At 48.6% G+C, this 23,978-nt stretch overlaps 10 protein-coding genes across 10 annotated transcripts; 5 read left to right on the forward strand and 5 right to left on the reverse strand.

Annotated features, from left to right (window-relative positions):
- The first annotated feature begins 19 nt into the window (after window positions 1-19).
- On the forward strand, window positions 20-1,725 carry BDQ94DRAFT_138713 (Phosphotyrosyl phosphate activator protein-domain-containing protein). Its single transcript, XM_026765288.1, has 3 exons — window positions 20-767; window positions 814-1,165; window positions 1,216-1,725. The coding sequence occupies exons 1-3, from the start codon at window positions 136-138 to the stop codon at window positions 1,630-1,632; spliced, it is 1,401 nt and encodes a 466-aa protein (XP_026629210.1). The 5' UTR covers window positions 20-135; the 3' UTR covers window positions 1,633-1,725.
- Window positions 1,726-1,817: 92 nt separating this feature from the next.
- Window positions 1,818-2,953, reverse strand: BDQ94DRAFT_167810 (Saf4/Yju2 family protein; the record flags this gene model as incomplete). The annotated part of the gene is made up of 2 exons (XM_026770895.1): window positions 1,818-2,875; window positions 2,941-2,953. 2 exons carry the CDS (start codon window positions 2,951-2,953, stop codon window positions 1,818-1,820), a joined length of 1,071 nt encoding a protein of 356 aa, XP_026629211.1.
- Window positions 2,954-4,164: 1,211 nt separating this feature from the next.
- BDQ94DRAFT_167811 (uncharacterized protein) lies at window positions 4,165-7,221 on the forward strand (the record flags this gene model as incomplete). The annotated part of the gene is made up of 1 exon (XM_026770896.1): window positions 4,165-7,221. One exon carries the CDS (start codon window positions 4,165-4,167, stop codon window positions 7,219-7,221), a length of 3,057 nt encoding a protein of 1,018 aa, XP_026629212.1.
- Window positions 7,222-7,716: 495 nt separating this feature from the next.
- On the reverse strand, window positions 7,717-8,118 carry BDQ94DRAFT_167812 (uncharacterized protein; the record flags this gene model as incomplete). Its single annotated transcript, XM_026770897.1, has 1 exon — window positions 7,717-8,118. The coding sequence occupies one exon, from the start codon at window positions 8,116-8,118 to the stop codon at window positions 7,717-7,719; it is 402 nt and encodes a 133-aa protein (XP_026629213.1).
- A 1,132-nt stretch (window positions 8,119-9,250) lies between these two features.
- Window positions 9,251-9,550, forward strand: BDQ94DRAFT_167813 (uncharacterized protein; the record flags this gene model as incomplete). Its single annotated transcript, XM_026770898.1, has 1 exon — window positions 9,251-9,550. The coding sequence occupies one exon, from the start codon at window positions 9,251-9,253 to the stop codon at window positions 9,548-9,550; it is 300 nt and encodes a 99-aa protein (XP_026629214.1).
- A 1,213-nt stretch (window positions 9,551-10,763) lies between these two features.
- On the forward strand, window positions 10,764-12,510 carry BDQ94DRAFT_167814 (uncharacterized protein; the record flags this gene model as incomplete). Its single annotated transcript, XM_026770899.1, has 5 exons — window positions 10,764-11,441; window positions 11,505-11,679; window positions 11,752-12,077; window positions 12,154-12,414; window positions 12,463-12,510. The coding sequence occupies 5 exons, from the start codon at window positions 10,764-10,766 to the stop codon at window positions 12,508-12,510; spliced, it is 1,488 nt and encodes a 495-aa protein (XP_026629215.1).
- A 422-nt stretch (window positions 12,511-12,932) lies between these two features.
- On the reverse strand, window positions 12,933-13,343 carry BDQ94DRAFT_167815 (RmlC-like cupin domain-containing protein; the record flags this gene model as incomplete). Its single annotated transcript, XM_026770900.1, has 1 exon — window positions 12,933-13,343. The coding sequence occupies one exon, from the start codon at window positions 13,341-13,343 to the stop codon at window positions 12,933-12,935; it is 411 nt and encodes a 136-aa protein (XP_026629216.1).
- A 374-nt stretch (window positions 13,344-13,717) lies between these two features.
- On the reverse strand, window positions 13,718-17,605 carry BDQ94DRAFT_185379 (fungal specific transcription factor domain-containing protein; the record flags this gene model as incomplete). The annotated part of the gene is made up of 10 exons (XM_026774863.1): window positions 13,718-14,135; window positions 14,213-14,445; window positions 14,503-14,922; window positions 14,982-15,292; window positions 15,342-15,662; window positions 15,820-15,882; window positions 15,913-15,976; window positions 16,693-16,848; window positions 16,958-17,009; window positions 17,298-17,605. 10 exons carry the CDS (start codon window positions 17,603-17,605, stop codon window positions 13,718-13,720), a joined length of 2,346 nt encoding a protein of 781 aa, XP_026629217.1.
- Window positions 17,606-17,890: 285 nt separating this feature from the next.
- BDQ94DRAFT_167817 (uncharacterized protein) lies at window positions 17,891-19,367 on the forward strand (the record flags this gene model as incomplete). The annotated part of the gene is made up of 6 exons (XM_026770901.1): window positions 17,891-18,041; window positions 18,115-18,321; window positions 18,385-18,683; window positions 18,776-18,940; window positions 19,001-19,219; window positions 19,272-19,367. The coding sequence occupies 6 exons, from the start codon at window positions 17,891-17,893 to the stop codon at window positions 19,365-19,367; spliced, it is 1,137 nt and encodes a 378-aa protein (XP_026629218.1).
- Window positions 19,368-20,499: 1,132 nt separating this feature from the next.
- BDQ94DRAFT_157740 (glycoside hydrolase) lies at window positions 20,500-23,539 on the reverse strand (the record flags this gene model as incomplete). The annotated part of the gene is made up of 4 exons (XM_026768796.1): window positions 20,500-21,423; window positions 21,498-22,820; window positions 22,852-23,081; window positions 23,509-23,539. The coding sequence occupies 4 exons, from the start codon at window positions 23,537-23,539 to the stop codon at window positions 20,500-20,502; spliced, it is 2,508 nt and encodes an 835-aa protein (XP_026629219.1).
- Between the last annotated feature and the right edge of the window lie 439 nt (window positions 23,540-23,978).

A 23,978-nucleotide genomic window follows, 5' to 3' on the forward strand; every position in this document is an offset into this window, starting at 1 on the left:
CCCCGCTACCAGATTGCCAGCCAACCTTCCTCCATCTTCTCCCCACCATCCTTCGTTTCCCTTTTCTTTCCGTCTGCTTCAACACTCATTTGAATACCATCTATCCAATTATTTTCGCACACACTTAGCGACACTATGGCCGCGGACGTCCCTTCAGTCCGTGTGTTGCCCACCCTCGACCCCGCGGTGGGGCACACGTTCGCCGCGCCCACCAAACGCATCCACGAGCACAGCGATGTCTCCGAATTCTTGTGTTCTAAAGCTTATGTGGACATTATGACATTCCTCCTCCAGCTAAATCGGTCAATGTTTCCTGCCAAGCTAGAGGATGGACGCGTTCAGACTTGGCCCTTGAATTCTGATGCTGTGGAATACTCCGCACCGGTTCGCCAACTTCAGCAGCTGCTCTCTAAGCTAGAAGCAATTCTCGAGGAAGCTCCCCCCGATAAGGGACCCCGTAGATTCGGAAATATCAGTTTCCGCAGATGGTACGAGATTGTTGAAAGTCGTGTCTCCAGCCTCCTGGAGGAGTGTCTCTCTCCAGAGGTCCTCAATCGGAAATCAGCAGACCCCGAGGGGCCTACGGCGGCAGCAGAGCTCAAGGCATACTTCTTGGGAAGCTGGGGGAGTCCTCAACGTCTAGACTATGGTACTGGCCATGAATTGAGCTTTCTGGCGTTTTTGGCTGGACTTTGGAAGTTGCACGGATTCCCGCAGAGCACTTTTGGTGTCGAGGAGAGAGCCATTGTCTTAGGCGTCATTCAACCGTGAGTATCTCTAGCCTCTGTTTGAATTCATACTGATGATTGCTAGGTACCTTGAGCTAGTGCGGACAATTATCAAAACATATACCTTGGAACCGGCCGGTTCCCACGGCGTGTGGGGACTGGATGATCACTCTTTCATTCCCTATATCCTCGGCTCAGCGCAGTTTGCTCCAGCTATATCGGAAACAGATCGAGTGCCAGAAGAGGGTTCTTTGCCGGATGCGCCTGACCCGACGGGTGTTGCTAAGGTGAATGTTGTGGAACGGGAACGACGTGGAAACCTTTACTTCTCTGCCATTGGCTTCATCTACGATGTGAAGAAGGGCCCGTTCTGGGAACATAGCCCAATGCTCTACGATATCTCTGGCATCAAGACCGGCTGGGCCAAGATCAACAAGGTATTTGTGGCACAGACGGAGTGGTAAAGTCGTACACTAACTGCCGACAGGGCATGATCAAAATGTACAACGCGGAAGTGCTATCTAAATTTCCCGTCGTACAGCACTTCCCTTTCGGCTCTTTGTTCAGCTGGGACCGCGATCCAAACGCCATACCCCAGCCATCTACCGTCCACACGTCATCTGCGCCACAGCCTCGACAAACCGAAGCCCCCCAAGTTTCCGGACCAGGAACCAAAGCCCCATGGGCCACATCGCAAGCTGTCCCTCCCACCAGCGGAACTGCTGCACCCTGGGCAACAGCACGAGGCCCGACCAGAGGTCCAACTCTGCCCGACACCTCTCGGGTACCGTCCGGCCCAATGGCCCCGACGAGGGCTCCATGGGCAAATGCAGCTCCAGGGCCGGCTGCTGGTGCTGCTGACCCCCAAGGGGACATAACGACCAAGGCACCCTGGGCTAAATGACCTAGTACTTCTGCTTGATCGATCTTTATCTGTACTTATACCCTTGCATAATATCAATTGCATACGATAAGTGAATCGTAAATTGTCGACGCCTTCTATGCCATAACTCCAAACCCCGGGGTATCATTCGTTTATAAGACCAACGCAACGCCTCGTAGAGATGCAAAGAACCACCAGACACACACTCACTCCGAATCCGACGCATAGCTCACCAACCCAAGCGTCTGACGGGGTGTCTCTTCCGTCTCCCCAACACTCTTCTCCACCTCTGAGCCAGTCTCACCACTCTCCTTCCCATCATCCGCCTTACTCCCGGAGACAATCTTCCTCCTCTTCACCTCAGGCCTCCAGGCACCGGAATCACTGCTCAAAAACGGATCCACAGCAGCCCTTGTATTTCCCCTCAACTCACTCCGAAAAGCAGCCTTCCGATCCTCAAGCACCTCCTTAGCCTTCATCCTCTTCCCTTCCTTCTTTCCCCCATCAACACGCGCCTCCTCCCCAAACAACGGCTTCATCCTCGCCTTCCGTCCATCCACCCCACTCCCGGTCTCCCCAAAATCCACCATCCCCGCCCTTACCCGATCACTCTCAATCTCATCGACCACCTCAATCCCCAAACTCAACTTATCCTTCAACTTCTCCTTCTCCTCCTCCTTCCTCTCCAAACCCTTTCTCTCCGCCCGAAATACCCTCCTAATCCTCCGACTCTTCTCATACGGATCCTCCCAATCCCTCGCCTGTCTCCTCTGCAACTCCAAAATCCGATCCCGTTCCTCCTCTCCGCGCTTCTTATCCACCACCTTCCCCTCTAACCTCTCCAACGCATCCATCTTCCCTTTATCATCCCCGGTGATTATCTCCCCCACTTTCCTCCCCTCCTCATCAACCCCGTAATCCCTCCTCCGTGCCCCGGAAATAACCACATACTCCGTGTTCTTCGGGTCCGTGTGTATCTCGATCCACCCGCCACAGGCGCCGTGCTTCATTCGGAAACTGTAGATGGGCGTGCTGTAGTAATTCCCGATTTTCTTTTTCTCCGCGTTGAAGCGGACCCCCTGCCCGATGATGGTTTCGTGTGGTTGGCATGTCGTGCACCAGATCGCGAAGGGCATCTCGAAGCGGACGGTTAGTGCGCCCGTGGATTGTAGGTTGCGTGCGCGGGAGCCGAGTGGGTGTTTGTTGTGGAGTTTGTTGCCCGTGGTTAGGCCTTCGAGGTCCGGGGGGACGTAGCGTCCCATGTCTGGTGGGGGTTAGTAATTGATGTAGATGGTTTGGGGGATGGGGAGGGGAGGGGAGCGGACGTACTGAAGCCTTGCATTTTGGGCGGATGGGAGTGTGTATTGTAGGGTGTGGTGGTAGGGAGGGTATAGTGATGGTGCTTGGCAAGCCAGCGCGGCGGCGGCGGTTTGGAGCTTGGATGTGATGATAAGGTTGATGCGATGCGATGCGATGCGATGCGCTGGAATGTCCGATAGCGGAGTTGTGCGGATGAGTCAGCTGTATAGCAGTTGTGCATAACTTGCTCCGGCTTTTAACGTCACCTCTGGGATTCGAGCACCGAAAAGCCATGGTTTGCGAGACTAGTCAAAGGCCTCTAGCTCTGTTTTTTTACCACTAATTAAAGGAAATTTGTGCAGAGCTCATATGGAGAAATCGGGTTAGATGGAATTTATGTGGGTCTGTCCCAGCCTTCATTGATGACAATGATACTTATATATATCTTCAGGAACCACGCCTTATGCCCATTGGTAGTATCAAGTTACACCGTAGACGTTTCTCAATGCATCCTGTAGGTGTCCTTGAGTTCCTCCAAGGCGGTCTGCACCTTTCCGTTACACTATGAGCAGGTGATCAAGTGTAGAACCTGAGTGGCTAGTGAGTGTGTGTATGAGTTTATTCTCGGTCTAGCAATACCCTACCTTGGCATCCTTGACTGCGAGGGACTATTCCCATCTTGTCGGGTCTTTCATGTGCAGTTGTTGTATTGAGATGAAAAGCCAGGCATAGCTGGTGTCAAAGTCGAAGTCCAGGAAGGCGAAAGGTGTTGGCTTTTCTACTGCCAACTTTACTCACCTTCTGATGGAGCGTGCATTATGGTGTTGCTATTCAATACTCGATCAAGTGCACAATTATGCACTTTAGTTGGGCCGAAGTCAGACATTCATCGAGTGATTACACATGCATTAGCGTGCACTCTAGTGTAGTTCCGACCGTCTACCATTATTGATGTTTTCAGGAAAAGTAGTATATGCTAGGGGCTAGCTGTGACGCAGATGTTAAGCAGAGGCTGGGTGAACACAGGAAATTTCTCGGCCCTCCATTTATAGGTTGAGGATGTCAATACTGTGCCTTGCAGTTCACCTAGAGGCTTCCGAGCAACGCAATGAGGGATCGTCACGCTAAGCCCCGCCTCCGCCCTCCCTCCAAGCCTAATAGAGTAAACCACAAGGCTGCATGGCGCTTCACAAACGAATATGAAAGGGCCTCCTTCCATTCCACTTTCTATTCTGCTGTAATTCGTGACACAGAATGGCAGGTTACATCCAGAACGTAGTGGCAACTCCACTACATGCCGTTGCCGAGCCTAACATTGCTCTGGCCCATCTGAACTTTGATTTTTCATTGGTCAAAGTCAAAGCGCCTGCCGAACTCCAACCCGTGGGAAGACAGCTTTCTCAAGCCCGACGACAGTCCGCAGAAGATGGTTCATTTCATATTCTGGCCCGACGCCTGGGTGTGTTATTTGACGATGTTCTGCCAGACGTGCCTGTCTTATTGGAGGCTTATGGGACTCGTGCTAGTGAAATTGCCCAGGAGACTTCCCAAAGATTACACCAGCCGAAGAATATTGTAAACGGGTTCTTTGGCACTCATCTAGGCATTGATAGCACGACAATATGGGCTAGTGCAACGAGTGGAAGGTCTGTGCTTCGCATTCATCTCCTTGCCTGTTTTCTGGCCCGCATCTGGACTCATCAAGAGGCAACGGGGGTTTGGAAAGAAATTGTCACTCATCGCCAGGCAATCATCAGAAAACAAGCTCAGTCATCTGAGATTGTGGATAACTACTTGGCGCAATTAGCTGCCGCCCATGATGTTGATGAAGCGCTATTAGCAAGCTGGGATTCCAGTGCACGGGCGTGGTTACAAATTGCAGACCAAGCGAAGAAGAAAGAGCAGATCCAAGTTCAATTGATCGTCAACAACCGTTCAGTGGCAGTAAAGGACCAAGATCCTTCGGATGATCGGCCATCTACAAAGCCAAACAGCTATGACAGTGTTCTGTATAATTTCAACAGCGCCTTGATTGCGATGGAAAGCCTGATCAAAGGGCAACCCCAAAGAATCACAGACGGGGGAATCATGCTTGCCTTGACCTCGTGGCATCTCTATCCAGACCTGGTTATACTCACATCAAGTACCAAGGAGATATTTCAGAAAGACCGGCTGGTCAAAGAAGGTGGAATAGTCACCATTGCAATCGCTCCTCAAACTGGCCCGCGTGCAGATGGAGTATATTGGTCTTTGCCACTGGCAAGTCTTCGTTACTACGGCACTGTTCGACGAGAACGATCCACGATGCATGACTCGAGAATCTCAGTGGAACAACTACAAGCCTTAGCGCTTGGTGCCTCTTTGGGCTCCTATGATGGTGCAGTTTCAGCTGCCAAATTCATAGGGTCACTCTGGAAGCTCTTTTACCAAATATACCGACTAAGAATGAACCAGATCGCCGAGAAACCGCTGGAGCTCCCCGAAGACTTATCACGGTATAGTGTGGTCGATCTTATCGTGGATGATCGGGAGTCATTCAGGGCAATAATGAAACTGCTACAGCTGATATTCTCCCTCAAGGGTGGCATAGAATTGCTGCTCTCGAATGATTCCGAGGAAAGACAAATCGCAATGCAACTCATGCGATACGGCGCCAACTATGGGAGGTCATGGATTGGAAATGATGGAAACTCATCATCGGCGTTTCTTGGTCTAACGAACTTGCAATTCCTGCTCGGAACGATTCGATACTCAGGTGAAAGAATCAATATTCTTCGCACACTATGCTCCAAGTATCAGCTCGACCCGTCTGATTATGTGATTCGCTTCCGAACTCGGCACAACTCGTGGGCCTTTTCGCCTATATCATCTAACCATCCCGTGGGTGTTCATGGTGGTATGAAAAGGAAGCGGAATGAATATGAATCATCGGATGCAGAAACCATTGAGTGTGTCCAGGTCCCACCAGGAGAGGACTGGGTGTTCATTGCTAGCTTAGCGACATCGAGGGGACATGCTGTTCAAACCAGCGCACCCGGCGCTTTCGAGGATATATTTGCCGAGCTCATGGAAGATAATCCGCAGACCAGGGAATCAGTTCTATTTGACTTTGCGTTTGGTGATCATAACCTAGCAGCTGTTTATAGAAGGCGAACCAGCCAGTCATCATCCCGGAATGAGACATTCTCGAACACAATTCCGCTGTCATTGGTCCAGGATCTACTTGATAGGAATGTTTTGATGCCTGAAAAGGTGGTTGGATGCATATTGGACCAATTCGGATCGACGCAAGCTCTACATGTGAACTCACTTCTCGCTCTTGGACGAGTAATAGATTACTACAAACGCTCCTTGCCCCAGGCTACGGTATCCATGAGTGTTATAAAGAGCCCTATGACCTCATGGAAATGGGTCCCATCCCTGCTGCACCCGCTTGATCTATCAGCTTCTCTCGCCACACAGCAAGCTCGCGAAGGATCTGTTCCTAACTCCGTTTATTTGAACGTGTTGTCTCGACAACACGCATTTGCAGCCATCCTCCAGTTTGAATCCGGTACAATCAGCCTGGACACATTAGATCTCACAGCAGTGTTCGCAATATCTAGTGGTAACTCGCTTTTCATTGCCAAGCAACTACTATACGACCCAATCCCGTCAGATAGAATTGAGTCCCATGCTGTTTCCCACGTCATCGGTAACATTGGAAAACCAGGTATTGCTCTCTTGGTTTCCCCACCCGAGTTGGAGATTCGAGAACACACACTTGAGCGGTGGCGCCTTGTCAACCATCATCCATATGATGGAAACCCAGTGGGTGGAAAATTCGATGGTACATCGCTTCATTTGTCATTTACTGGATGGGATGGGCCTGTGAGCTTGGACTCTACCAGCTATAGAACCATGGAAGCCTACTATCTCCAAACAACCATCTCCGTCAATGATGGCGGGGAGTGGGTGGGAGATGTGGATATCCTCCAAGGACTAACGAATGTTCAGTTCCTAGTGTATCCTTTCTCAAGGGAATCGTGTAATCACGATCCTAGCTTCAGAGCAGCAGCGATAGAAATGGTGTCCATCGACTGCTGGGAGGAGATTCTAGATCCCCCTGATGGTGTCCTCGTGCTCCGTTCAACACCGGTAGCACCTGACGGTTCTGAAAGATGGCAGTGGATGGTTCGATTAGCCGCAATAAGCATGGCATCCTCCAAGAAATTCAAATGCTTCTGTTTACCTCTCGATAGAGAAATTTGCTGGACTTGCGTTGTTGGATATCTTGGTGTCGACGGAGAAAAGAAACTTGTCGTCTACTAAGTACGAGACTTGATGCATATATAAAGGAAGTCAGATTTGTGGCTCGGATAATGATAATATGAGGTAATTCAGACAAGAAATCGAAGCTTTTGGGATTGTAGTATGACATGTAAGCTTCACTTGGAAAATATGATAAAATCATCGCGAACGGCAACTCATGACAAAAGCATACACTGTTGGGAAACGCGCGTGTCAGACGCTAATGTATATAGATCCCAGCATCCCAAAGTACTAAGTACGTCAAAGAATATAATAGTCAGAGATATGTATTTCCTGATCCCTGCGCACATTTTATAAGACCTGCTAGCTCTCTACCGAGTAGTTATAGCCGCGACTCATTCTAGCCTTGGTCTGTAGCCCTTTGAGCATACTTTGCCATGAAATGCCAATCAATATAAGAAGTATCCAAAGCCCTTCAGCCCTATCAATCTTGTAAACATATATACCCAATATCACGTAGCCGGACCATACTAACCGTTTTGAAAAGCAAGTCTATCAGCCGAAAGAAATATGCCCACCACTACCACCCACAACGTTATCCGACGTGTTAGATGATGAATGACCAGAACCAGATCTGCCTCCTGTATCACCCCCCTTACTCGCATTTCCTCCATTAGCCGAGATGTTACCCGTCCGAATGTTCCTGTTATTACTATTCATGTAGTGGTAGGCGGTTGCGGTATCGGCTCGTGTGGTCATGTTCCTACTGTTGTCGTAGTTGGTGGTCGTATTACCGCAATTCTCTGATGTCGTGTTGCCACAGTTCGTCGAGGTGGTGTTTCCGGTGTTGTTGTTCCAAGAGAAGTTATTGTGGCTTCCGCTGTTGGGGAAGCCCCCGTTCCAGGCCCATGGGTTTGGAGTGTCAGATTTACCTGGCTTCCAGCCTCCGTAAGTCATAGTGTGGTGCAAAAATGTGAATCAGGTCAAATGGTTAGATGAGTAAGGAGTAGTAAGTGAGAGGAAAGGTGATACTATGAGAAGAATGACCAATGCCTGCCACCTGCGATGCTTTGGTTCAATTTATAGACAGATATCTCATTACATCATTGCAAAAGCCTGGCTGCACACAAGCACTGGTGGCTGCTTGAGTGGCAAAGGATTGAGACGATGGGTACGAGGCGTCCAGGCAACTCAACAGTAGGGCCGCAGATGCCGCGGGGGATTCGGCTTGCTGTGCCCACTTCGCACAGCCCCGATGAACATATCCATTGGCAACAGATATCACATCGGATGATGCAACGGCAGTCAGTGGAAATGAAACTCACTGCCTTGCGCTTTGAGCTTGATTCAGCCCTACATCCACCATTTATTAGGGCAGTAACAGAAAGTACATAGATCCCTTAAGTGTAGTGAAACTGCCTAGTACATACAACAGCACATTCTGTCCTTGACTGGAGATAATCAACTCCTTTGCCGCTCTCCTTTGAATCCACACTTAGCCTCTACAGTAAGTGTGATGGAGAAAAGCAAATCATCAGAAGAATTGGTCAGTCCTGGGTTACAAGGATGTGCTGACTAGCTGCCTATGTCGAGTCATGGCCTGTTAATCTCTACCGAAACAAGCAGACCACCCCTTCAGCTGATATGCATCTAGCTGCTGGTTATGACATATTTTGATGGCTCGGGCAATGTTGCATGTCATAGCACCAATATGGCGGTGGGGAGTGGATCGGATATGTCTCTGTCTCTGACACGCCGATCACTCGGACGAATTGACATCTCCTATTCCACGGCCACTCCGTAGACACGTCCTAAACATGCACGCACTGTTCAATGATGCCCGCGATCTTCCAGTAAATCTGAAAAAGCTCATCGACCTGGCCAGAAATACCCCGCGGCCCAAAGTCAATGCATAAAAGAAATAACATATAGTTCTAAGGTCAAATCACCTTTTCCAAGTTGTCCGTTCAGTAGCCATTGAGCCACACCTAACCCAACCTCGAAAACCTTTTCTCTACTGTCTCATTACATTTCTCGTCCTCTTTCCTCTCCTACTTTGAGTCTCCAACTTCAGCAATCAAACCAAACCATGTCTGAGCATACCACTCGCAAATACGGCGACCTGGAGTCTAGGGGTGCCGAGGCCACTGGGCGTCAAGCAATTAGCACAGGCCTTTTCAACTCGAGGACTGGAGCTGCCGGAGGCGATGTTAACGGTGGAGATGGTGGAAAAATCTCCATTGCAAAAGAACATAACTTTGTTGAGACCGCGAACATCAATGTCTCCGGAGGCAACGCTCATCAGACCGGGTATCACACCAGAGGTTTCCATCATGTGCAGACTTCGGGCAATGTGAAGGGTGGAAATGGTGGCACACTTGAACTCTGAGTGCCGTACTTAGCAAGAGGTCATGTTGTCTAGTGTTAGTTTTAGAGCCCTCCATTCTGGATTACGGATAATAATTGTGCTAAAGTGCGTGGCAGGACGGAAAGGAAGGTGATTGGATTGTCCAATGAAGGATACGGGATTTATAGAGCTGCTTCTCTCTTTGACCAATGTTATGGAAGTCATGAGGCAATTGCATGAAAGCTTTGTAGTAAGCTCACAATTGTCCGACCAAAGCTAGGGAATAAGGAATTGTATTGTATGCTACAGCTGCTTAGATGTTAGCGGAGTGGTGATCCTACACGCAAATGGAACTAATTCCGAGCCTTATTTCTGTCAGTCAACAAGTAAAAGTATACCTAGAATCATGTAAAGAGATGCGTTATGGACCGCAGAGTTGGCAGTATGAGGCTCTAAGGTGGACAAGCCTCAGCTGGTCTACAGCGAGACAGCTGCAATGAAAAGACCCCTCATCACTGCCTATTCTTTGTGAAGCGGTCAACCCACAAACTTGCATGAATGCGAATCCATAATCAATAGACCGGAGGCACTAATTACAAATATAGGATGTTCGTGCAGGATTAGCTGCAAGATCTGGTGACATATTATGTGACAGGTGCTAGGCGGGGCTGAGCTGACACTCCACTTCTCCGTCTGCGGCAGGACAGACAGTCTCTCCCCCATCTCAAGATGTGACTTCCTGTCAGCTGTCGTCATCAACATCGGGGATCTACTAACCCCGAAGGTAATTGTGATGTCCCCGAGTAAGTATGGTGTCAGGTTTTGACGGGTAATCGACCGCTACAAGCAAAAGTCTTGTCCGCAACCCTCCCGAGGACGGCTTCTCGCAGCAGATATGGTGCTGAACTATCGGGGAAATAATGTGAGAGTTTACGCTGCCTGATTCTACTATCATTTACGACAGTGTGGCTAAGCTGACACCTCTTGGTCGTCCTTCGCTTTTCGGACAAGATTCACTCACTTTCATGATTTCTTCTCCCAAGTTTTTATGGTCAAAGGCTTGCAACCACGAACAAGCATAAGCCACCCCGCTAAAGACTAGGCTTAGAAATGTGAGGTTCGGAGCATAAACAGAATGTAAAAGAAGGCTACTTTCCCAACATTTGTTACGACCGATCATCTCTCCATCAATTCCTTCTCATTATAACGAGTTTTATACCACCCTTCCCCCCCAACTTGTCTGACGCCTTGAACTATGAACTACCGCGTGAAGAGGAAGCTCGGAAAGCTTCGCTTTAGGAAGTGTAAAGCACTAGCAAAACATGGGGGTAGATGCAAGAAGCGTGCCACAAGTTCCGGCTTCTATTGCCACCATCACAAACACCTTGCGGTGGAAAATAAGAAAGACTTTCCACCACGCTTGATAGTGGACAAGGGGCAGGAAAGTCGCAAGGAGTTCGACTGTGGAAGTCCTACATCAAAGGTGCACGATATCACACCTGATGACATGGTTATGTCGGACGTTGCTGTTGCGGACATTCCCATTGATTCGAACTCCGAGATTGACGCGCCATTAAGGGCCACGCCAGAGCTGACCTCCGGGCCATCGGATACCTCGTACGGGGACATATCCCAAGGGCAAGATTTATCATCAGGGGAAGGTAATGGCAACGTGGAATCGAGCGGACGCTCTGACGACCAGGATGATGCAGCAGTAGCAGTAGCATATCAACAAAGAAAACCCGATTTACCACACGATCTTCCAGAACAGGAATTTGAAACGAAAAGTGACAGAAAATCTGCCCTTAATTCGACGTTCAACCATAACAGCGGCAACAGCACGAACACGAACTGCGGGAACACTACGAACAACAATTGTGGAAATTCCACGACGAACAACGATGCCTCGCAGAACTTCCATGTGGAGGGCGTAGTAAGTATAATGCCCTTCGGGATTGACTATTACCGGGGTTATTAACACTGGCAATGTGTTCAGATGGCCTTCATCACGAATAACTACTCCGGCTTCTCCATAGACGACCAGACTATCAAAACGCTGATGCGAACAGCAGCAGCTGAGATGATGAATATTGTCCAAACGTACAATATTCCTGCTGGGAAGGAAAAAGCTATGGTTGAACTGGCATTGTTTGATATGGTCATTGTCTGTGGTGAGTTGTTGCCGATGGAGAGCTGATTACCATCTGTGCTGTGATAGACTAACATAATTTTTCGTATGATAGATAACAGTAAATCCATGCTTCTTTACTCAGATGCCATGAAAAAGACATTGCGGCATCTTGTGACGATCTCTTCGCTTCTCCTACCAAAGGGAATAACGATCCGGTTTCTCAATACCAACCACGACGGAAAGGATCTGTACGAGAACATCACTGAGGGCTATCAAGTGGACAAGATATGTCAGAATGCCAAATATTTTAGGTTCAGGAACGGCCCAGAGCTAGGGGATTTTGTCAATGAAGATATTATCCACCCTATGATCATGAGAAAGGCCCGTGCGGGGGAACTTAAACGGCCAGTGATTACTATTATGCTTACTGACGCCGATGTAAGGAATTCTCAATATTACAATAACGTGAGGCTATCAACGTTCATGCTGACATATTTTGGATTCAACAAAATAGATACCTTCAGCCCAAGGTCGCGAGACATTCAAATCATGCATCCGCTCTTGTAAGAAAGCAGCGGACCTGCAAAAGTATGGTGACAAAGCAGCACTCTTCGTTCTCTCTCGAGTGGGCAATAGCCGAAGGGGAAAAGAATTCGTCAGCGAACTGGAAACTGATACTTCAATTAATGACATGCTACACTGCTCTCCAGATAGTCTGGATAAGTGGTTGGCAGACTGCCAGAAGCTTGGAAAAGAAAACGAATATACAGGCAAGGTGAGTGCATCTGCATCCTTTGCAGCCGTATATACTAACTGTGAACAGCTCATTGAGCTTTTTCTAACTGCATTGGATCGCAACGGAACTGCCTGATTGGAATTGCCCTGAGTACATCAATGAAATTTCAAGTCAACACTACCACTGTTGTATTTTAGATTTCAGCATTTACTCTATAGGGCAACTCAGGTTGCTATGGCATTTTACACTGAAGAACCTTTAGTTTGTAATGTATTCTGTGTTATATGGTAAGTAAGATCATATAATGCGCAATCTTGAATCAAAGTGGTAAACTGGCAGAAATAAAAGTGTAGTGAGAGTGTAGTGAGAGTGTAGTGAGAGTGTAGTGAGAGATTAGCGAGAGATAAGTAAGTTAATAAGACATAGCACTATACAGATGTGGAAACTAGTGATGAACTGAGCATCCTACATTATAATAGCCAAAGATGCATTCATATAATCCATACCCAGAAACTGATATTCTTTTCAACACGATAGCCAACTCCAATACCTGAAGCCTATTTCGCCCTCTCTAGCATATCCTGCAACATCGCCACATCCATTGTATACAAATCCGACCCATCATCCGCCAAAAACACCGAAGGCCCTCTGCTAACCATCAAAAGCTCCGTTTCATGTTCAAAGGGAAGGGGATCATGAACGGCCCCCTTGCTTTCCGAAATATAATCCCCCTGAACAAATGCGCCAGTCTGAGGATGGGCACCGCTGCCCTTCAGAACATAAATTTCCGCACTCTCAACATGCCGATGGCGAGGAAGCAGTCCACCGGGTTCGGCACGGACCATGATCGTATATTCTCCGGTTTCTGAAACAAGCTTGACAATTTTGATGAATACGCTCGGGGCCAAAGGGTGCCATTTCAGGCTGTCGCAGTGGACGGTGAATCCTCCGTCGTTATCTGAGTGCATTGTCTGCGATGATTTGTTATTCACTCTTGTTAGGTGGTGGCGCTTGCTGCGGCTGTATGATTATTAACCGGCCTGTATGTGAAAATCAAAATTGTCTGGAGTGCATGAGATACGTACTTGAGAACTTTGAATGCCAGTATTGTGTCAAAGCAATTTCCAACATTTTCGTTAACTATACAAGGTAGACTGGAGCTAAACCAAAAATAGAATAGCGATATGCCCGAGCCATCGGATTCCCGAACGAAAACGGTAATAAGCCGAGCGCCGGACAACAACTCTTATTCCGGCTGACTGACCCTGGCCACCCTCAGGAGTCAGAGCGAACAGGATCTTAAAACTCCTTTTGTGTTTACTGAGAGAAATCTATAATTATTTCATATTTCGAAAGGGTCATCGCCAGTGCTAAGCCAACCCGCTGGAATCTGGCTATTGAAGAGCTGCCACATCAGCCAGTCGGCTGAGGCGTCCAAGTCCGGGTTTGGTATCGGTTCATCACTTAGCCCAAAATTGTTATTGAAGGAGGCGCTCGGAAGAATTCCATCCATAGTGACAGGTTCGATTAGTTGATTCGGGCCGGACGTTCCAAGGTTTGACGACATATTCTCTGGGCCAGAATTTCCCCCTTGGAACAGCGGCTCGCACAGATCTTCTAGCGACTGGAGGAGGTTCAAGAGTTTCCCAAGATGTGGATCTTGCCTGAACTGTGACAAACTTTGAGTTATTTGTTGAAGCAGTTCAAAATCGCCATGATCCAAAGTTCCGATAATATTGCAGATGACCACAAAGAAGGCGCTTAGCGGGTAGAAAAACAAAGTCCTGTATAATAGTCAGTAAAATGAAAATTGATATATCTAGGATTATCAGTGCACCATGTCAGAAATGATGGATATGGCTCTTCAAACCCCGGCATTTCTTCCGGATGCTGCTGGAGAAAGTGAAATGCTTCAAGCGACTTTCGGGCATGTACGAGACATTCTCTGTGTATGGCTGGGCTAAACGAGCTTTTTAAGCATGTTCGGTCGATCTCGACGAAAATCGCGTAGTAGCAGAAGTCGACCGCAACCCATTCATATTGTACCATTTTTGGGAGGGAGTCACGGCTCTGAAGGAGGCTGTGTCAGGTGAAAGCAACTGTATATTAGAAAATTGGTACACCTACCGACGGCATTTCTCGAAGGATGCTCTGCATCCTTGATTCAAGTAGCTGGCAAGTCTCCAAAGCCTGGCTATTCGACACATTCTTCGCGCAGGAAGATATTCCGTGTAACTTTCCCTGGACCTGTGCGAGATCAAGTAAGACATGCAGAAGGGTATCGTATGGCGAGCATGGGTCTAGCACAATTAGATCTGTCGGGGAGACCTCGAGATCAGGCAATGAAGGGGGCCAGCCAAGAAGCGAACTCAGAGTTCGATCAAGATAGTAGCACCAGTAAACAACACTGTATACCTCTAATTCCAAGTCTGAGTGCGCTGGTATCCTGCGGATCTTGTGGTAGTTGAGGGATGCGATCTGTCGGGCAGCATAAGAGGTAAGGATCCAACACTGATTTAGTCTCCCCAGGTGCTGCATAAGTAATGCCTTTAGGCAATGTCAATGAAATAGTTTCCACCAGAAAAGTCAGCAACCCAGAGACTTACACTTGATAGTAGAGCTTGTATGATGGAGAGATCTGGCCGTTTGAGTATGCTCAGTTTCTCAATGCTTCGAATTGTCGCTGTGATGTAGATGGACCTAGACTGGGACAACTGGGATTTGAGAAGCGGGTTGTCCACAGTTCGTGAAGCCTGATATAAATGGAATATTGCTTTCACATATATACATATGCAGTATTGATGAAACAATTGACCTTGGAGTCGAGACTCATGCTCCAACAAGGCCGTAGCCATCTTTTCATAAGTCTTGCGCGAGATGTGATCCGGCCACTGTATGCATATGGATTCCGGCGGCCCTTATTTCGTTAATTCTAGCCTAGACACGAGAGGGTCAAGAGTTCATACCTTTCAGAAGCATAAACAAAAGCTCTCGAGGCGGTGCATCCGGAATCGTGAGAGCAGGATCGCTAGGCTGAGGCTCTTCTATGATTTCGTCGGGATGCTGAGGCTCACTCTCGGCAATTCTGTTTACCAGTTGAAGGGCAGAGCGAAGAATGGACTGCCTGCCACGATTGATATGTCTTGAATCATTTAGTTCCAATTGGATTATGTTCTTTGCTTGGATTGCATGATAGTTGGGGCCCTCGACGCTGGGTGTCGATTGCGCAGTTGTGGTCGGGGATCGCTCCCTTGAGTCTGAAACTTGATTGTCAAGCTGGCTGTGCTCTAGAGTAGGGCTTCTATTGAGATTCCTTGTCACTGCCCTGCGGCCTGATTGCCTCTTGCCTCTGTAGTTGTTCAGTACTCCGAACACAGAAAGACGACTCCGACAAGCTCTCTCACTTTACCTTTGTGTCTGAGGCGGTTGTCTTTCAAATGTTACTATATTTTCTTGAGGGCCTAGAGCGCTGCCAGTATTTATTAGCTACTTCATATTCAGAGAGTCCTGTTTGTCAAGACTTAAATGACAGCAAACCTTTGGAGGCTTCTCTTCTTGGGTGGCCGTCCGCGCCGCCGGCGTTGGCATTCCACACCGGCATCTACGCAATTGGCGCACTGCGCTCGACGATCACACTTTATCTAGGTTTATTGTATTATGGTCAGATTCAATCTCTAAATTTAGCTTGGTGATCATGATATTGCAACCTTTTTGGAATGACATAGGTCACACTGTTCCCTCCTAGTTAGCGTCTACTGCTTTACCAAAGCATTCCGGCCTAGGGGTATCAAAGACATACCGCGGGCAGGATATCCCCAGAGAACGTGAGGCTTTCCGACATGGGCAGTAAGCTTTATGGCAAATTTATATGTTTTCAAGGCTGACTGACAATAGAATTGACAGGCAGGTATAGTATTAAGGTATGCTGTGTGTCAAGGGTGCGGAGCCGGGAGGGAAAATCAACCACCCGGCTGGCTTGCTGACTGAGCATCCCACTCGTCAGGAGCTTATTGACTAAAAAGCGCCAGTCCCCCGCCACATACTTTGTGGTACTATATAATTTCACTTTGCATTCTTACGGTCTAACCAACTAATTGACGATGCCGAGCGAACTAAAAGACTACCTTGGGACGGTAATCCACACAGTGCGTCGGGAAGAGTCGACTCCATTCAGCATAGCAAGATAATGTTTTTTTAGCCAAGTTCGATCCGAGAAAGTGTAGTTGCGCGAAAATCTGAGTTCTGGTCTATTCTATATTGATATAATACTAGTCATACACAAGAAAAAGAATTGGCCATATTGGACTACCAGGGTACATCCTGGCCATCATAAGCCTCCCACCCTGGGACGCTGATATTCTTGAACCGACCATTGTCCGTACGTTCGGCGGACAGGGAAATGCTCAAGACTGCTTCAGCACCCTGTGGCACGGTCAGGTCGGCATTTTTACCACCCATGTCGCTTTGGAGCCACTGAGGGGTCCTATTAGCTTCTCCGGCATTGGCCTTTCAGTAGATCGGGGAGTAGTGACTTACGCCGGGACTGACTGAGAGGAAGATAAATCCTTCCTCTTCGTAGGACAGCGCATACTGGACGGTTAAAGCGTTCAGTGCTGCTTTGCTGATCTTGTAGGCTGGGCAAGGAGCGTATGATACTGCGCGTGCACTGGTCATTGAACCATATGCGCTCGAACTGTGGTTTTGAATTATGAGTGTCCGCTAGGGAATGAGGTTCAGGCCTCTGGCATGATACTCACATATTGATGATCTTCTTGACATTGCTGTTCTGCATGAGTGGAAGATAGTGGCGAAGAACGTTATGCGTTCCAGTTACATTCACCGACAATTGGTATTCGAGGTCCGACCTGTCGGTTTGGTGTCAGCTTGAAGTACACCCACGGAACCAAGGTCATCAGGCTTACATTAGCGCTAATTTGCCATGCGTCTCACTATGGACACCAGCGCAATTGATCAACATGTCTAGGCTTTGCTGGTTCAAGGCTGATCTGACTTCCTCAGCCGATTCGGCAATTCTTGACTCGTCAGAAATATCCAAAGCCACGAACACGACGCATCCATCAGAATGCGTGATCAATTGCATGAGTTCTGGGCTGCATTTCCGCGCCGTTGCGATAACTAGTCCTCCTTCGAGGCTGGCGCGGGCAGCTAACTGCCTCACTAACTCTAATCCTAGCCCGCGGGAACTGCCAGTAACGAGAAAGTTTGACATCTTGCCAGGTGTCTGCTGTGGGACGCCCGATCGGTGAAATATATTTAAAGAAGTATGGGATTTAATTCTATCGCAATTCGCAGGAAGATATATATGATCCACAGCGAAGTGTTTTGACCCGTCGCCAACGGGTTATTGCGCTGCTGTCCGGCCTTCCGAACTGGAAGGGTAACGAATAACTGATCTGCGGGGCCAACTTCCCGATACAGTCGGCTTTCCACTCACGAATCTGTGTTTTTCACTAGAGACTGTAGGTTATTACGTCGAAGGACAGCGCATGGTTTCATGTCCGCATCCGCAAAGGATGTGCTGGTGAACATGTCGGCGTTCGATGGCTTTCACTTTGACAGACATTCGGAACTGGCCACGATCGGAGCTGGACAGACATGGTCGGATGTCTACCGAAAGCTGGGCGATGTTGCACCCAATTATGGAAGTAAGAAATAATACTTCAATCTTTCCGCGATGTACGTGTTTCGTGGCCGGACACTGACAGAAAATGAACGAAGTCGTGGGAGCGCGTACCCCTTGCGTGGGCATCGCAGGCACTATCATCAGTGGTGGCGTTTCATGGCTTTCCAGAGAGTACGGGTGTATCTCAGACCCAGCGAACATGCTAGATGCGAAAGTTGTGAAGTACGATGGCTCGGTTGTTTGGGCCTCCAGCGAGCCGGATCTTCTGTGGGCACTCCGTGGTGGGGGAGGTGGCTTTGGGGGTAGGCAATCCAAAAGGTTTCGATGCGATACTAAATGTATGGTTACTAACACCCAAGGTGTAGTCCTCGTCGAGGTCGTGCTGCGAGTGTTCCCTTATCCGCAGAATATCTGGGCCGGCCCAATCCTGATACCGAGGGAGCAGCTCGAGGTGGTTGCAAATGGGATGGCAAACTTCGTTAACCAGCCTCTCGACCCAAAGATCACAATGTTTCTATACGTCGTAAGAAAACGGCTACTAGAGTCCATTGGAGCCGCTTCAGATATGCTGGTACTTCATGCCTTTGATGCCTGCGGAGAAGCGCATGGTCGGACCAACTTCCAATGGGCATTAAACATCCCCGGATCTATTGATCAAACCAAGGTAACGACCTTGTCTGGAGTTGTGGATCTACAGGGCAAGTTTACATTCTTGCAAGTACTGGTCAATGGATGCTAACTATCAGACCAGACAAGGCACATATTGTCAAAGGCACCATGAAGCAGTTCTGGTCGCCGTTGCTTCTGCAAGAAATTTCAAAGGAGACCATTATCAATGCTGTCCAGTGGTCTGATAATATCGGAAAACTGGACGAGTCGCTCGGTGACTGCACTTATCTCATCTTCGAGCCGTTGAGTTCGGTAAGCTGAAGAACCTGATAACCTCGCTGGGACATCAGCGTACCATACTGACTAGACAAGCGCGACCCTGGCGGGGGAGTATCGAGCTGCGCCTGGCCACGACCTCCAGGCACCAAGCATATCTTGCTCCTGGGGACCGGCTGCCCCTCTGATGCGGGGCGTGAGCAAGAGAACCTTGCACGAGAACTCGCTATCAAGGCAGGATCCACAGTGTTGGGGGAAGACGCGGATCTGAACTACCTGCCTAATGGTTTTGAAGACTTCCATGACGCGGAAAAGGTAAGATAGAAGATATCACTGATATCCGACCGGCTGCTTATTCCGACTATAGATCTGGGGCCCGCATTTCGCTAAGCTGCAAGCTCTGAGGAGACAGTATGATCCGATGAGTAGATTCAAAGCGGCAATTAATCCCTCTGATGGATAGTGCATTAGTCTGGAGGAATCGCCCATTTATTGTTGGCAAGAAAAGAAAGACATGGAAACGCAGAAGACAGAAAGTCGAAATGACGGACTCGTTATGTTGATGTGTGGTACATGGTCACTAGAGCAACCAATGTGATACTTGCTTATTAGCCTTGGCCATAATATCAATATGAGCATGGAAAACATTCTTAGCGAGATCGGAGATTGTCAATGTTAGCATACACATCGGCATAACCCCATTTAGGTCATTTGTGCATAATCCGCATACTAATCCGCATAAAGGACCCTGCAGATCCACTAGATAGTGGGTCACCACCATCTCATCTTATCTTAGCCGGATATGCACGACAACGGGATGGATCTCTTAGCCCGCATCCACCCGTCGGGCGATCTTAACCCACCGGAAAGCGGAACACATGGGGCGTATTGTAAATTTGTAATACTAGTGTACCCGAACGGGGGCCCCACACAGCCTTTAGCTTAATTAGTTCTCTAACATTGTGTGTAGAACAAGACGCTTACCTGCATAAGTAGCTGTATATGGGGTAAGCGACCAATGCCCACCCCATCATCTCCTCTCTTAAGAACCGTATATCTGCGCACTACCACAAATGGCGATTCGTGCTGCAACAATGCAGAAAATGTCTACTCCCTGTCGTTCACGGGCAGAGTTGTAGTTGAGTTTGGGTTCAAACTACTGGTTTTCCAGGATTTTGCAGTGACAAGAGAGCTGCAAATACCTGCACCTGTGGTGGAATTGCATGAGAAGTATGTGAAGGTCCTTCTGGGGCCGAGGATACGGGTGGTTCTTGAATAGTGAACGCGTCGGTGCTTCTTTGAAATCTGTATAAGCTGTTCTGGGGAACAAAGGCTTCTGTACGTCTCGCGGTGGTGGTTTATGGAGCTGCTACTGAGCAGTTGGTTAATACCATCTACTATACATATATTGTCGAAGCACTAAGTAACCGCTAGACCAAAAAAAGATAAACCGCTCTTGGCTAGCCAGGCGACGGAGAAATATGTGTCCCAACATATATAATACCACATTCTGGTTGAAAATATCACTCCATCGGATTTCCGGACAGATGCAGACATATCCTTTTCGGGTTACAGGGTATCGCCTTGACACATGCCTAGTAAATCCCCCAGAGCACCGGTTCACTCTTAACATTACCGTTGCAATCCATGTTACCCTTTGCGCCGACCAGCCCATCCCTAGCAAATTTGGCGATAGCATCGTTGATAATATCAATGACATCCTGCCCGCCGACCTTGAAGTTGACATTGCCGTTGGTCTTGGTAGCCTCGACGCCAAAATGACAGCTTGCATGACTGGCAATCTCGCGCTGGTTATGGCCTACAACTTGGGTGGTCCAAGCAGTGGTTGCATCACCCTCTATGTTCTTGATGATCTGGCGACAGTCTTCAACCTTTGGTGATGCATCGCTAGTCTGGTCGACAAAGGTCGAGTCCCCGCACTCGTCCTTACCAGGCGGGATATCGCAGGGCCAGTTCGGGCTCGAGTTCTTGTCGGCCGTGTCCCAGGATTGAAAGGCGCGGGCGGGGCTGCAGACAGGAATCCGCATGAAGCCGGGGGTTGTAACATCCACATCAATAAGGTCGGACATGGTGCCGTGGTTGGTTGGGTCTGCTATGCGGGCGCCGTTTTCCCTCCCGTTAGCAATCCAGGTGCGGACAGAGCCCTTGACCAGATCGTTGGCCGTGATGCCGTAGTAGCTATTCTCGCCGGAAATGTACTGGATTCCATTGGGCGCGGAGAATTTGTTGTCTTTGCAGACTGTTTGGCAGGGGCCGGAATCATTGATAATCTTGCAAGTGCAGTCGGTGGCATCGCCGTCCGGATATACGAGGTAGTATTGCCGATTGTCAACGCAGACACCCGTGGCGTCTATCGTATCATCCTCAAGGTACTCGCCGATGTTCGGGTTATCGTCGCAAGACTGACCGGAGTCGAGGATAAAAGTGTAAGATCCAGCTTGGCGCCACAATGCGGGCAGGGCAAAGCCGATGACGCACTTATTAATATTGGCAATTAGCTCATTTGAACATTTCCAGTGTAAGAGGGATCATTATCCCTCTTACCCTCGATGAGCTTGCCATCTGACATGACTTCCCAGAGGGCGTTCATGCTCTCGTTGGTTCCACTGAAGAGGTCATCAAGCGCCTGGGATGTGATATTGGACCAGCCATACACAACTTGCCCCAGATAGGCAGAAAATTCATCTTGTCCCTCCGGCGTCCATTTGGCCTTATCACCCGGAGGTAGTACGTCTTTGGCGGTAGTTGTACCTTGTCCTAAGAGGGTCATGGTGGTGTCCTTTGCGTTGTCCAGGGCGCTGCCAGCAAACCAAGCGTGGTTCTTCAACATTGTGTTGAACAGCGGCCCGGCAGTGCCAAGGGCGCCGAGCGTGATCATGTCAATAAGGATATTGAGCCAGGTGTTGTCTTCTTCTGGTGGGATAGGCGCAAATTTGTTTTCCATATCATCGAGGGCCGTACCGACAATACTGAGAGAGTTGAATAAGCCGTCGTAGTATCTCTTGTACATCCCGTGAATTTCGGCCATTGAGTACAAGATCAAAAAGGCTGCGGGACCAGAGTGGTTGCCATTTGCACCGTCTTCGCAACCAATGGAACTGCAGCTCCCTGACTGTATTTCACCACAAGCCTGACTCTTAAAGTGGGTTGTACTTTCAACAGATTGCATGAAGGTGAGATTGCGTTCGCGATCGGTTTCATTCCAAATTCGGATAATGTCATCCCACGCCGTATCGGTGTCCATATTCTTCCAACGTTGTGAGGGTGTGAAATCAAATAGATTTGCCACATTATCGTCAGCGCAATTATACGAGGTCCAGTTTCCGTTACGCGTCTGGTCTGTCTTGGGGTCCTCCCCTGCTTTGGCAAGCTGGATGAAGTTGGCCCAGCTCGTTGCCGGCTTGGGGACATCATGATAGGTTTGTAGGTCACTGGCCCAGTCAGATGTCCCCCCCAAACCCCAGACACTGTAGAGGGTAGTGCGCGTCCTTTTCGTGTCGGCGCTCATGTAGCTGACCCACTCATCGTTATCATAAATAAGAATATCGCTATTGCTGGTTGTGTCAACATAGCTCTTGACAACCCTAGAGGAATCCTTCATGATTTCGTCGATTTCCGCACCGGCAAGATACCCAGCCGTGTTAGTACATTCTCCCTTCTTCGCGTCAGAGTTTAAGCGGTCGCCAGTGTAGAGACAATCCGGCCCCCAGCAATTGGGGTCTGCCATCTTGAAGGATCGACCATAGCTCGTCACACCGACAATGACCTTTGCCCCGGGGACACCTGCCTTGGTGATCATTGCCAAAGATTGTTTTGTTTCCGTCAAGTTAACCTGGCTGCGCAGACAATTGCCCGTATCACAGCCCTCCTGTGAATTGCTGTTATGCGCATCCCACTGCCCGTGGAGATCATACGTCATATAAAACAATGTAGTCGATAACTTTAGCCATGTCCTTGATTGGGAAGTGCTTCAAGTACCAGTAGGACGCAGGCGCAGCAATGGAAACAGACTTTCCTGGCAAGAGGTTTTTGAGGACGACAAGAAATGCAAGATAGTTGGGACCGTCTTCCTCCGTGCCAGGGTCGTTTTCAGGGAGGTCAGGTGCCCCTGGATATTCCCAGTCAATGTCGACACCGTCAAGGTCATTGTTGAATTCTGTCTTATGAGAAAGAAGAGAAAGAGTTTGTATGCATCAGCCGGCAAAGCATCTATTCTGTGTCTCACTACATGTGAAACCTCCAACATTCTCGTTTGTCGATGAAAGGGGGTCCAGCAGTGTTCCAGCCCACTTAAGTGGGCTTGGCAGGCAAAGAAGGGACCGATATTATCACCTCCAGCGTCAACTCTCGCGTGTGCTGTAAGCTGTGGGTCTCTATATTGACCATAAACTGTAAAGGATGCACTGATTTTGTGAGGCACGGATCGGAGTAGAGAAATTGGGAGAGATCGATGTGCGCCGGACTCCGTGATATCAGTCCACACTATGGCCAGGTAGCGGGAGGCAGAAGCCAAGAGGAATCTAATTTGCCCACAGTTGGCGTGTGGCAGAGGCCAAGGCTGTAGTATACGCTAATTCTCCAACCATTCTGTTTTCGTTCACACCTCATGCCCATTACCACTACTACCAGTGTGATCGTGGCCTTCGAGGGATCATCCGTATTCTGAATGCTAAGACGACTTTCCGACGTCGTAGCACGCGTTGCTTCGTGATTTATATGTGATTACTGCGATATTTGAGAGATTTGACGGCATTCAGGGCCTCATTTTTTGCTTCAGACAGTGAAGGACCTGAATAGCTGGCATCTTACGTATTGAGCTCAATCCAGGATAACAATATAAACCGAACTGAAATTAAATCGACCTCCCAAACAGATACATTGTTACATATTTTGTTACAGTTGATCTGCCGGATCCTCAATGATTGTGTATAGAGATGGTACGTTTCAACAGAATCATACATACTTGACCAAAACTTTGCTGTCGACTACCTATTCCGCAGTGTCTTGAAATGATGATAAGCGTAAGCGCGAACAAAGGTAAAGCACGTTGGTC

This window comes from Aspergillus welwitschiae (genome assembly GCF_003344945.1).
Source record: "Aspergillus welwitschiae strain CBS 139.54b unplaced genomic scaffold BDQ94scaffold_7, whole genome shotgun sequence".
Classification (NCBI taxonomy): Eukaryota; Fungi; Ascomycota; class Eurotiomycetes; order Eurotiales; family Aspergillaceae; genus Aspergillus; species Aspergillus welwitschiae.